This window comes from Oncorhynchus keta, chromosome 5 (assembly GCF_023373465.1).
Source record: "Oncorhynchus keta strain PuntledgeMale-10-30-2019 chromosome 5, Oket_V2, whole genome shotgun sequence".
In the NCBI taxonomy this organism is placed as follows: Eukaryota; Metazoa; Chordata; class Actinopteri; order Salmoniformes; family Salmonidae; genus Oncorhynchus; species Oncorhynchus keta.
In genome coordinates, this window is record NC_068425.1 from 27,503,067 (window position 1) to 27,517,821 (window position 14,755).

At 42.1% G+C, this 14,755-nt stretch overlaps 1 gene segment (V, D, J or C); it reads right to left on the reverse strand.

The window, feature by feature from the left end:
* Positions 1–204: 204 nt before the first annotated feature.
* Positions 205–790, reverse strand: LOC118384741 (Ig heavy chain V region 6.96-like). The segment is given in 2 exon segments: positions 205–554; positions 659–790. Coding segments are annotated over 2 exon segments (378 nt in total).
* Positions 791–14,755: the final 13,965 nt, after the last annotated feature.

Sequence of the window (14,755 nt, forward strand, 5' to 3'; positions counted from 1 at the left end):
TTTATACAATGCTGAACAGCACAGAAACAAGGGCATTTCCCTATGTGGGACAATACAAGTTGTATTGAATTATATCTATCTCTTACTGCACATCCCCTCTTGGGAATCTATTGTGGAGTTCAAGGATCTATAATAATTTCAGCAACTTTTGTGTAGAGTTAAGTGTGTGTTTTAAGAACAGACGCGCTTCATTGCCTCTCATCCTGGGATCACTGTTGATCAGTTTTTGTACGGCGCTTCAGCTTCCTGTGTCACTGTGTCTTTGGCACAATAATAAACAGCAGAGTCTTCAGTCTTCAGGCTTTTCACCTCTAAGTACAGCTGTTTTTTGGAGTCGTCTTTGGTGATGGTGAACTGGCCCTGGAGAGACTGGGCAAATACAGTGCCAGTGCCACCGTCAATGCGCCCAATCCACTCAAGTCCTTTCCCTGGTTTCTGACGGATCCAATGCAGATAGCTTAGAGAAAGGCCAGAGACAGCACAGGACAGTGTTACTGACTCTCTAGGCTTCTTCACCACTGGCTCAGAGGAGGTGAGTGACTGCCCCTGAACAGCTGAAAAACAGACAAAGAGGTTAGATTACTGTGACCCTCCAGCCAGGTAGCACAGCTCCTCTCCCCTCTCCTACACTGGACAGAAATAACTCCAGTTAACTCACCTGAGGTGAGAGCCAGGAGGAACACACATTCTAAAAGTGTCATTGTGGAAAGGTTCTACGATTCTAGAAGCAAGGGAAGAGACTGGGAGTGGTCGTTGTGACTGAGGGAGATCTGTGGAGGGCAGTTATATCAGACTATTGAAATGGGAGGAGACCTTGGGTCTATGTGAATCGAAACACATTTGCATCTCTATGGTGTTAAATGTTTCTCCCCATTGCTCTAGTGGTCTAAATCCTACATACTGTATCTTGGCACTGTTGAGAACTGTTTTTGTGAAGAATCAAGTTGTACATGTTATAATACTTATTGTGCCAGTGTATCAACAATAAGAGTTATGTCATAGAGCAGTTTTTCGATTTATATTGTTTTCTTCTATTGAATCACTGGTGGCCATATGTTGCACTTGTGCTTGATGCTCATGGGTTTTCAGTTTTAGAACAGGTCCATGTCTTGGTTAGTATCATTGTAGTCATCCAGCACAATAATACACAGTCTCTTAATGCAGTTTGTGATTATGTTACGCCTGTGCTGGTTAAAATTGTGTTTTTTATGGGGCTTTTTTCTCAGATAATCGCATCGTATTCTTTCGCAGTAAATCCTTTTTTAAATCTGACAACGCAGTTGGATTAGCAAGATTCTAGGCTTTCAATACATGTGAGACACTTGTATTTTCATGAATGTTTAATATGACTATTTATGTAGCGATCACCGTATGTTGTGGAATTTCAGCCGGCTAGCGGGTTCCGTGCGCAGGGAGATTAAGTCTGCAGACTCTGTCCTGTTAGAAACAGTCTGTTGCTGGAAGTGTCTCTGGTGATGCTGAACTTGGGTTTCAGTTAATCTTTATAAGTTGTGCTTCATCATAACAAATTACACCAATCCTCTCCAGTGTTTTTCCTGTAGACTGTCCAGTCCAAGCTGTACAGTAGGTGCTGGTCAAGTTGCAGTAGCAGGTGGTGATGCAGCCCGACAGGATGCCCTTGATTCTTCACGACGCTGTCTGTGTGGGTGGACCAATTCAGTTTGTCCGTGATGTGTACGCCGAGGAACTTAAAACTTACTACCCTCTCCACTACTGTCCCATCGATGTGGATAGGGGGGTGCTCCCTCTGCTGTTTCCTGAAGTCCACAATCATCTCCTTTATTTTGTTGACGTTGAGTGTGGGGTTATTTTCCTCACACAACACTCCAAGGGCCCTCACCTCCTCCCTGTAGGCCATCTCGTCATTGTTGGTAATCAAGCCTACCACTGTAGTGTCGTCCGCAAACTTGATGATTGAGTTGGAGGCGTGCATGGCCATGCAGTCGTGGGTGAACAGGGAGTACAGGAGAGGGTTCAGAACGCACCCTTGTGGGGACCCAGTGTTGAGGATCAGCGGGGTGGAGATGTTGTTACCTACCCTCACCACCTGGGGGCGGCCCGTCAGGACGTCCAGTACCCAGTTGCACAGGGCGGGGTCAAGACCCAGGGTCTCGAGCTTGATGACGAGTTTGGAGGGTACTATGGTGTTAAATGCTGAGCTGTAGTCGATGAACAGCATTCTCACATAGGTATTCCTCTTGTCCAGATGGGTTAGGGCAGTGTGCATTGTGGTTGCGATTGCGTTGTCTGTGGACCGATTCGGGCGGTAAGCAAGTGTAAGAAATACATCGGCAAAGGCTGTTCACATGCATACTGTCACACTTGCACCCATTGGGGTTAAAATAATATCTGAGACTATAACAGAACTGATATAGCAGATGAAAACCTGAAGAAAAAACAACCAGAAATATTTGTATTTTTTTTAGGGCACAGGCTCTTTAAATGCAAACCAATGGGACTATATATAAAAATATCTCCCATATTTCCGTGCCTATGGTTTCCACTAGATGTCAACAGTCTTTATACAAGGTTTCAGGCTGGTTTCTTGAAAAATGAATGAAATGAAATGAAGTCATTGGAGTTGTTCCAAGGGGAGCTCCATAACAAAAGTAGTCTTTCTCTTCATTATTTTCCTTTCCTATTGAACATACTACTTTTCGTATGAAATATTATCGTTTATTTACATGTTAGGGTACCTGAGGATTAATTAGAAACGTCATTTGACTTGTTTAGACGAAGTTTACTGGTAGCTTTTTGGATTCCTTTGTCTGCATGTTGAACGAGTGGATTACTGAAATCAATGGCGCCAACTAAACTGACTTTTTGGGATATAATAATAATAATAATATATGCCATTTAGCAGACGCTTTTATCCAAAGCGACTTACAGTCATGTGTGCATACATTCTACGTATGGGTGGTCCCGGGGATCGAACCCACTACCCTGGCGTTACAAGCGCCATGCTCTACCAAGATATAAAGAAAGACTTTATCAAACAAAACAACCATTCATTGTGTAGCTGGGACCCTTGGGATTGCAAACAGAGGAAGATTTTCTAAAGTGAGTGAAATATTTTATTGCTATTTGTGATTTTGTGAAGCCTGTTTGGTTTAAAAATATGTTGATGTGGGGCGCTGTCCTCAGACAATCGCATGGTATGCTTTTGCCGTAAAGCCTTTTGTAAATCTGTCAAATCAGTTAGATTAACAAGAATATTAACAAGAATGTAAGTCTGATAGAGGAAATGATGGTTGAAATGACTAATTATGTATACATTCCAATCAGAACTGACTAGTCCAAATGCTATAATGTACTGTACATGTGAATTTTCTCTCTTGCTCCCTTTCCCAATTGTATATAATGTAGTCAGGAGTTTAGTAACAATGAAGGTCTGTTCCTTAGTTCATTCAGTTGTACAAATCTCCAGGTGGTGGGAACGGGCCATCTCCAGATTGTCTAGAATGTTGATTTATACTGACTGGCCTTGACTTCGTGCTGATAACGCGAAGGCTCAAGAGCTAGAGGGCCCCTCTGCTTGTGGAATAGAACGTTTGGAAAACGCTGACGTCATTTTCAGTTTATAACCTGTGGAAATGTGTGTATGCATTTAGTACTCTCTGGAATTAAACGCTCTTACCTGACTTTTAAGACTGGTCTCGATCTAATTCATGCATAATTAATGAACTTACACCTCATTAATGAATTAGAAACGAGTGCGAATTTGGTTTTGGCAACAAAATACATAGGAATCTAAAATTCCTCTATCAAAGTCACTTGTATTTTCATTCATGTTTAATATTACAATTATGTATTTTAATTGAGCACCCTCCAATTTCACCGGATGTTGTCGTTTTGATCCCGCTTGATCCCGAGAGATATATGATTCACACAGAGAGACTGTTTTATAAAAGGCAGAGGGAGTGAGATGAAAGAGTTAAAACATTAGAAAGCTATGTGTAATTTGCATAAGAAGGCAGGTACAGTATGACAGGGATGAGAATGTCAGAAAACCCTTTGTGAACCATATTGAATGTTGATGCTTCACTTATGGGATGGGACTCACGGAGGCGCTCCGCACTGCTAAAGCTAACTCTCTCTCCTCTGCTCTCATCCTTCTAGACCTATCGGCTGCCTTCGATACTGTGAACCATCAGATCCTCCTCTCCACCCTCTCCGAGTTGGGCATCTCCGGCGCGGCCCACGCTTGGATTGCGTCCTACCTGACAGGTCGCTCCTACCAGGTGGCGTGGCGAGAATCTGTCTCCTCACCACGCGCTCTCACCACTGGTGTCCCCCAGGGCTCTGTTCTAGGCCCTCTCCTATTCTCGCTATACACCAAGTCACTTGGCTCTGTCATAACCTCACATGGTCTCTCCTATCATTGCTATGCAGACGACACAAAATTAATCTTCTCCTTTCCCCCTTCTGATGACCAGGTGGCGAATCGCATCTCTGCATGTCTGGCAGACATATCAGTGTGGATGATGGATCACCACCTCAAGCTGAACCTCGGCAAGATGCTGCTCTTCCTCCCGGGGAAGGACTGCCCGTTCCATGATCTCGCCATCACGGTTGACAACTCCATTGTGTCCTCCTCCCAGACCGCTAAGAACCTTGGCGTGATCCTGGACAACACCCTGTCGTTCTCAACTAACATCAAGGCGGTGGCCCGTTCCTGTAGGTTCATGCTCTACAACATCCGCAGAGTACGACCCTGCCTCACACAGGAAGCGGCGCAGGTCCTAATCCAGGCACTTGTCTTCTCCCGTCTGGATTACTGCAACTCGCTGTTGGCTGGGCTCCCTGCCTGTGCCATTAAACCCCTACAACTCATCCAGAACGCCGCAGCCCGTCTGGTGTTCAACCTTCCCAAGTTCTCTCACGTCACCCCGCTCCTCCGCTCTCTCCACTGGCTTCCAGTTGAAGCTCGCATCCGCTACAAGACCATGGTGCTTGCCTACGGAGCTGTGAGGGGAACGGCACCTCAGTACCTCCAGGCTCTGATCAGGCCCTACACCCAAACAAGGGCACTGCGTTCATCCACCTCTGGCCTGCTCGCCTCCCTACCACTGAGGAAGTACAGTTCCCGCTCAGCCCAGTAAAAACTGTTCGCTGCTCTGGCCCCCCAATGGTGGAACAAACTCCCTCACGACGCCAGGACAGCGGAGTCAATCACCACCTTCCGGAGACACCTGAAACCCCACCTCTTTAAGGAATACCTAGGATAGGATAAAGTAATCCTTCTCACCCCCCCCCCCCCTTAAAAGATTTAGATGCACTATTGTAAAGTGGCTGTTCCACTGGATGTCATAAGGTGAATGCACCAATTTGTAAGTCGCTCTGGATAAGAGCGTCTGCTAAATGACTTAAATGTAAATGTGGGACTGTATAGAATGTTTCGAAAAACAGCCATAGAACCATTTTTAGCATCCCAATATTTTACCCTTATCAACAAAAACATCTAATGGTATACTCATCCGTGTTAAAAAATCAATTGCTAAGGACCCTGTTAACTCAATTCTTACCTCATTTGCACTCACTGTATATAGACTTTTTGTTTTCTTTTGTTCTACTGTATTTATTATTGACTATCTTTTGTTTATTCCATGTGTAACTGTGTTGTTGAATGTGTCAAATTGCTATGCTTTAACTTGGCCAGGTCGCAGTTGCAAATGAGAACTTGTTCTCAACTAGCCTACCTGGTTAAATAAAGGTGAAATAAATCAAATAAAAATTGCTTACGCTTGTCAACTCTTACAACGCCTGGATAGGTATTTTACCTATCAGATAACCACATTGTATGTTACAGCAATCTGCATAGAATTAGGAATGAGTCTTTTTTTACCTTTATTTAACTAGGCAAGTCAGTTAAGAACAAATTCTTATTTTCAATGACGGCCTAGGAACAGGGGGTTAACTGCCTGTTCAGGGGCAGAACGACAGATTTGTACCTTGTCAGCTTGGGGATTTGAGCTTGCAACCTTTTGGTTGCTAGTCCAATGCTCTAACCACTAGGCTAGACCACCCTGCCGCCCCCATCCTGATCTCTATGGAAATCTGTCAGTCGATGACGTAGTCGATGACGTGGCACGCAACCATTGTTTGATGCGTGCAACGTCTGAAAGGGGGACGTGACCTTTCTCTACCAGGGAATTTAAATTTCAAAAGTGAAACAAATCTTCCAAATCTTTCCAAACTAAATGCAAGGCTTGAAGCAAGGGGAAATAAAGTGTGAGTTGAGATAAATACAAGAGATGATTCAGACAGCATAACATTCTTATGGAGGTGCAGTGATCATTTTCAGATGGAACTGTCAGCAGGCATTGGCATGTCTGTAACGGCCAATACAGCACGGCCTGGAATGCTGCTTGTCCAATCAGCATCCAGGATCCGAACAACCCATTCTATAACGTATTATAGCTAATACCAAATTACATACTGAACTATGTTTGCATATGATTGCCTACAGTGTCTCAGAACTCTGAGTGGTCCACAATGTGGTTCTGTATTTTGTATTGTCAATTAATGTACCAGTATGTATTGTGGAGTGACACTTTCATCAATGTTTCTAACTATCTACTCTTGCCTATAGGACAATGCTCATGTTAACAGCAGTTCAGTTGAAGGTTTACTGGTTGATTTGGTTCTCAGTGGAATGTGTGCAATTTGTAGTCTGCTGTACTGATGCTCTACTGCCCTCTGTTGACTCTGTTGTACTGATGCTCTACTGCCCTCTGTTGACTCTGCTGCCAGTTAGATTCTCTGAGGGATTTTTGTGCAGATCCTCCACTCACACCACTGTGTCTCTTGCACAGTAATACACAGCAGAGTCCTCTTCTCTCAGACCAGACAGCTTCAGATGCTGTTAAAATTCTCTCTGGTGACTTCTACCCGTCCTTCAACTCTTTTTGCATATACAGTTCCACTAGCATCACTCCATATAATGCCTGTCCATTCAAGTGCTCTTCCTGCAGGTTGACATATCCAGGCCATGTTGTAGCTACTAAATGTAAAGCCAGATCCCTTACAGGAGAGGCTGAGAGCCTGAGAGGCTGAGAGGTTCTGAAGGCTTTTTCAGGACGACTGGAGGGAATGGCCTCCAGACTCTGACCATACACCTCCAATAGAGAAAAGAGAAGGAAGACAATAGATCACAAATATGTTAACTCAATGGACATTATAATTATCTCTATAAGTAAAATACCTTGTTCCAATAAATTGCTAGATTATTGAGTACATACTACAGAGGCCCAGCAAGACCAGGAGGAGGTGTAGTTTCCCTGTCATCTTATCACTATGGAAGACAATTCACCTATTGGAGGAAAAATCATATAAGTACACAAACTTGGGAGACAGAATTTGCATGACAACCATGGATGGGTTGTAGCATGTCACATGCATATAGAAGGGGTTTCAAGGCAATAAATACATTCTAAGATAAAGCCAGACATCAGTGATCACGGTCAATCAGCAAACATGTTCTGTATTGTTTAAAACGTCTTAGGGCTGCAATCCTGTTAATCTCTTGATTCTAGCCATCCCGGATCCGGGATCGTGAATACAGCCTCAAGCTCATTACCATAACGCAATGTTAACTATTCATGAAAATCGCAAATGAAATGAAATAAATATGCTAGTTCTCAAGCTTAGCCTTTTGTTAATAACACTGTCATCTCAGATTTTCAAAATATGCTTTTCAACCATAGCAAAACAAGCATTTGTGTAAGACTATTGATAGCTAGCGTAGCATTTCAGCATGCAACGTTTTCACAAAAACAAGAAAAGCATTCAAATAAAATAATTTACCTTTGAAGAACTTCAGATGTTTTCAATGAGGAGACTCTCAGTTAGATAGCAAATGTTCAGTTTTTCCAAAAAGATTATTTGTTTAGGAAAAAAACCTGTATCCAGGAGTGTAATTATCCCCGCAAGCTCATTAGCATAACACAACGTTAACTATTCATGAATATCGCAAATGAAATTAAATAAATATATTAGCTCTCAAGCTTAGCCTTTTGTTAACAACACTGTCATCTCAGATTTTCAAAATATGCTTTTCAACCATAGCAAAACAAGCATTTGTGTATGATTATTGATAGCTAGCGTAGCATTCAGCGGGCAACATTTTCACAAAAACAAGAAAAGCATTCAAATAAAATAATTTACCTTTGAAGAACTTCGGATGTTTTCAATGAGGAGACTCTCAGTTAGATGTTCAGTTTTTCCTGAAAGATTCTTTGTGTAGGAGAAATCGTTCCGTTTTGTTCGCCACGTTTGGCTACCAAAAAAAAACGAAAATTCAGTCATCAAAACGCCAATCTTTTTTCCAAATTAACTCCATAATATCGACTGAAACATGGTAAACGTTGTTTAGAATCAATCCTCAAGGTGTTTTTCACATATCTCTTCGATGACATATCGTTTGTAGAAGTCTGCTCTCTCCTCTGAATCACATGGAAGAATGCTTGCAGCTGGAGATTACGCACCAATTTCGACAAAGAACACCGGGCGGACACCTGGTAAATGTAGTCTCTTATGGCCAATCTTCCAATAATATGCCTACAAACACGTCACAATGCTGCAGACACGTTGGGGAAATGGCAGAAGGTGTAGGCTCGTTCAGGGCGCATTCACAGCCATATAAGTAGACAATGGAAAACAGCGCCTCAAAAATGTAGCTCATTTCCTGTTTGAAGTTTCATCTTGGTTTCGCCTGTAGCATCAGTTCTGTGGCACTCACAGATAATATCTTTGCAGTTTTGGAAACGTCAGAGTGTTTTCTTTCCAAAGCTGTCAATTATATGCATAGTCGAGCATCTTTTTGTGACAAAATATCTTGTTTAAAACAGGAACGTTTTTTCCATCCAAAAATGAAATACTGCCCCTAGTGTTCCAAGAGGTTAAAGGGATCGATATGACAACAGCCAGTGAAAGTGCAGGGCGCCAAATTCAAAACAACAGAGATCTCATAATTAAAATTCCTCAAACATACATGTATTTTATACCGTTTAAAAAGTAAACTTGTAGTTAATCCCACCACAGTGTCCGATTTCAAATAGGCTTTACAGCAAAAGCACCACAAACTATTATGTTGGGTGACCACCAACTCACAGAAAAACCCAGCCATTTTTCCAGACAAAGAGAGGAGTCACAAAAATCACAAATAGGGATAAAATGTATCACTAACATTTGATGATCTTCATCAGATGACACTCATAGGACTTCATGTTACATAATACATGTATGTTTTGTTCGATAAAGTGCATATTTATATTTTAAAAACTCTCAGTATACATTGGCACGTTACGTTCACTAGTTCCAAAAACATCCGGTGATATTACAGAGAGTCACATCATTTTACAGAAATACTCATTAGAAATGTCGATGAAAATACAATTCTTAGACATGGAAATATAGATATACCTCTACTTAATGCAACCGCTGTGTCAGATTTTTTTTTTAATTTACGGAAAAAGCAAACCATGCAATAATCTGAGATGGCGCTCAGAAAATAAATACAATTATCCGCCATGTTGGAGTCAACAGAAATCAGAAATAACATTATAAATATTCCCTTACCTTTGATGATCTTCATCACAATGCACTCCCAGGTATCCAAATTCCACAATAAATGCTTGATTTGTTCGATAATGTCCATTATTTATGTCCAAGTAGCTGCTTTTGTTAGCGCGTTTGATACACAAATCCAAACGCTCGTGCAGGTCCAGCCGAACGTTGGATGAAAACTTCAAAAAGTTATATAACAGGTCGAAGAAACTTGTCAAACTAAGTATAGAATCAATCTTTAGGATGTTGTTATCATAAATCTTCAATAACGTTCCAACCGGAGAATTCCCTTGTCTGTAGGAAAGCCATGGAACGCAGGTCGCTATCATGTAAAATGCGCGTGACCAGGACCTGGCTCTCTGCCAGACCACTGACTCAAACAGCTCCCATCCTACTCCACTTCACAGTAGAAGCCTCATTATTAAAGTTTCTAAAGACGGTTGACATCTAGTGGAAGCCCTAGGAGGTGCAACTTCATCCACATCCCACTGTATATTCAATAGGGGCTGGGTTGAAAATCGACAGCGAAATCAGTTATCTTCCATGTTGTGGAGTCAACAGAAGTCAGAAATAGCATTATAAATATTAACTTAGCTTTGATGAACTTCATCAGAATGCACTCCCAGGAATCCCAGTTCCACAATAAATGTTTGATTTGTTTGATAAAGTCCATCATTTACGTCCAAATACCTCCTTTTTGTTTGCACGTTTAGTAAACAATCAAAACTCACGACGCGCGGGCAGGTCTATGCAAAAGTTCAGACAAAAAGTCATATTATAGTTCATAGTAACATCCATACAATGGAACGCAAGCTAACTCTCACGTGAACGCGCATGGTCAGCTCATGGCACTCTGGGATACTTCTGACTCATTCAGCTCCCATTCCACCCTCCTCACAGTAGAAGCATCAAACCAGTTTCTAAAGACTGTTGACATCTAGTGGAAGCCTTAGGAAGTGCAATATGAACCCATAGACACTGTATATTCGATAGGCAATGAGTTGAAAAACGACAAACCTTAGATTTCCCACTTCATGGTTGGATTTTTCTCAGGGTTTTGCCTGCCATATGAGTTATTTTATACGCACAGACATCATTCAAACAGTTTTAGAAACTTCAGAGTGTTGCCTATCCAATACTACCAATAATATGCATATATTAGTATCTGGGCCTGAGTAGCAGGCAGTTTACTCTGGGCACGCTATTTATCCGAACGTGAAAATGCTCCCCCCTATCCCAAACAAGTTTTAAGACACGAACAGCTTACAGACGGTAGGCAATTAAGGTCACAGTTATGAAAACTTAGGACACTAAAGAACCCTTTCTACTGACTCTGAAAAACACCAAAAGAAAGATGCCCAGGGTTCCTGCTCATTTACGTGAACATGCCTTAGGCATACTGCAAGGAGACATGAGGACTGCAAATGTAGCCAGGGCAATAAATTGCAATGTCTGTACAGTGCTACAGGGAGACAGGACGGACAGATGATCGTCCTGCACAGGACCGGTACATCCGAACATCACATCTGTGGGACATCTGTGGGACAGGTACAGGATGGCCACAACAACTGCCCGAGTTACACTAGCAACGCACAACCCCTCCATCTGTGCTCAGACTGTCTGCAGTAGGCTGAGAGAGGCTGGACTGAGGGATTGTAGGCCTGTTGTAAGGCAGGTCCTCACCAGACATCTCCAACAACAACGTTGCCTGTGGGCACAAACCCACCGTCGCTGGATAAGACAAGACTGGCAAAAAGTGCTCTTCACTGATGAGTCGCGGTTTTGTCTCACCAGGGGTGATGGTCAGATTTGCGTTTATCGTCAAAGGATGGAGTGTTACACCGAGGCCTGTACTTTGGAGCGGGATCGATTTGGAGGTGAAGGGTCCGTCATGGTCTGGGGCGATGTGTCACAGCATCATCGGACTGAGCTTAACCTCTAGCGACGAGCAATCCCGTATCCGGGAGCTTAATCATAGCCTCAAGCACATTACCATAACGCAACGTTTCCTATTCATGAAAATCGCAAATTAAATGAAATAAATATATTCAAACACAAGCTTAGCCTTTTGGTAACAACACTGTCATCTCAGATTTTCAAAATATGCGTTACAGCCAACACTAGACAAGCATTTGTGTAAGTTTAGCATGGCATAATGCTATGATAGGCTGTGCTGGCAGCAGGCAACATTTTCACAAAAATAAGAAAAGCAGCCAAATTAAATCATTTACCTTTGAAGAACTTCAGATGCTTTCACTCAGGAGACTCCCAGTTGGATAGCAAATGTTCCTTTTTTCCCAAAATAATATTTTTGTAGGCGAAAAACGTCACGTTTGTTCATCCTGCTTGGCTGAGAAATCGACAGAAAAATAATTCAACTATAACGCATTACCATAACGCAACCTTTTCTATTCATGGAAATCGCAAATGAAATGAAATAAATATATTGAAACACAAGCTTAGCCTTTTGTTAACAACACTGTCATCTCAGATTTTCAAAATATACTTTTCAACCAAAGCTACACAAGCATTTGTGTAAGAGTATTGATAGCCTAGCATAGAATTAAGCCTAGCATTCAGCAGGCAACATTTTCACAAAAACAAGAAAAGCATTCAAATAAAATAATTTACCTTTGAAGAACTTCGGATGTTTTCAATGAGGAGACTCTCAGTTAGATAGCAAATGTAAATTTTTTCCAAAAATATTATTTGTGTAGGAGAAATCGCTCCGTTTTGTTCATCACTTTTGGCTAAGAAAAAAAAACGAAAATTCATTTACTACAACGCCAAACTTTTTTCCAAATTAACTCCATAATATCGACAGACACATGGCAAACGTTGTTTAGAATCATCCTCAAGGTGTTTTTCACATATCTATTCGATGATAAGTCCTTCGTGGCAGTTGGGTTTCTCCTCAGTAGCAAACGGAAAAGTTCTTGCAGCTGGAGATTACGCAATAATTGCAACGGAGGACACCAAGCGACCACCTGGTAAATGTAGTCTCTTAGGGTCAATCTTCCAATGATATGCCTACAAATACGTCACAATGCTGCAGACACCTTGGGGAAAACGTGGAAGAGGTAAGCTAACTCCTAGCTCCTCCACAGCCATATAAGGAGTCATTGCCATGAGGCGGTTTCAAAAAATGCGGCACTTCCTGATTGTATATTTATCTGGGTTTTTTCTGAAACATCAGTTCTGTGGCACTCAGGAACATTTTTCATCCAAAAATTAAAAGAGCACCACCTATATCGAAGAAGTTAAAGGTGGTCAGTACAGTGGTCCTTCTGTAGCTCAGTTGGTAGAGCATGGCGCTTGTAACGCCAGGGTAGTGGGTTCGATTCCCGGGACCACCCATACGTAGAATGTATGCACACATGACTGTAAGTCGCTTTGGATAAAAGCGTCAGCTAAATGGCATATATTATTATTTATTATTACATTAAAGATGTAACAATCATGGTTATCACGTTGTCCATATGTGTAGCATTATTTACAGGAGGTATTGACATTTTGAAACAAAATCCATGCCCTGTTAAGTAGAACCAATGAATGTGGAACATGTTAAATAAACTTAAGGCCCCGACTATCCCTTCTCAGGACTTATTATGGACAGAGCACTTTTCAAACAGTTAATGTGCTTTAAGACATGCAAATATACAGAAAGGACAAAAATGCAGATGTTTTCAGCTACAATTGTGGTCTGTAGCACCACCAAGGACCATGCTGAACAAGGAGAACTTTACATCGTAAGAATCTGACTTTCTGGGCCTGAGATATTGAAGCTTTAAAGTAATATTATATTACTGCAACTCGCTGTTGGCTGGGCTCCCTGCCTGTGCCATTAAACCCCTACAACTCATCCAGAACGCCGCAGCCCGTCTGGTGTTCAACCTTCCCAAGTTCTCTCACGTCACCCCGCTCCTCCGCTCTCTCCACTGGCTTCCAGTTGAAGCTCGCATCCGCTACAAGACCATGGTGCTTGCCTACGGAGCTGTGAGGGGAACGGCACCTCAGTACCTCCAGGCTCTGATCAGGCCCTACACCCAAACAAGGGCACTGCGTTCATCCACCTCTGGCCTGCTCGCCTCCCTACCACTGAGGAAGTACAGTTCCCGCTCAGCCCAGTCAAAACTGTTCGCTGCTCTGGCTCCCCAATGGTGGAACACACTCCCTCACGACGCCAGGACAGCGGAGTCAATCACCACCTTCCGGAGACACCTGAAACCCCACCTCTTTAAGGAATACCTAGGATAGGATAAAGTAATCCTTCTCACCCCCCTTAAAAGATTTAGATGCACTATTGTAAAGTGGCTGTTCCACTGGATGTCATAAGGTGAATGCACCAATTTGTAAGTCGCTCTGGATAAGAGCGTCTGCTAAATGACTTAAATGTAATGTAAATGTAATATTAAATAGGTAAAATGTACAAATAGCCAAATCGTCACAGATTCTGACCAAATTGACTGAACATATCAATAATAATAAACTATTTAATTGTAAATACTTGGAGTATGGAATAAACCTATTTATGGTTACTTTTGTCATAATTATTATGCTTTAAGTCACACAGAAACAGCATATTTTCCATAATTTTGTTCAAACTGTATGAAAAGTAACTATTAAAGCATCCATTCCATAGTCTAGGGGTTTATGTTTGATAATCCATTCCGTTCCAAACAGGCCCTGCTCTCCTTTTCTCAGTGGTGTCTGTTTCTCTCACACACCCCACCCCTCTCTCTTCCCCTCTGTGACCCTCACAGCTGTGTGGCACCACGCTTGGTGAACTCCAGTCTGTCACCTGGGTGTTTCAGGGTCCCAGTTTAACATCTCTGATGATTCAGATAGACAGCTAAAGTAGTTAAGTAGCCCAGGGACTGCAGGGACTGTTCCTATACACTTTCATGATCTAATTCTCACTACCTTGTTTCAGCTCAGGAGAAACTGCCTTTTTGCATAAGGTGTCTGGTAACCACACAATTTTTCAACCACGTGAACACGATTTGCATTTGGTTTGAATACATGGGGAGATGGGTCAAAGAATGAGACAATTGAATCACTATTTCATTTATATTATAAGCCGTTGTCAACGCTTGTATTAATTTTATGATTTAACCTTATCTCCTGTAGGTTCTACACCTATCACTGAAATTGTCTTACCATTTAT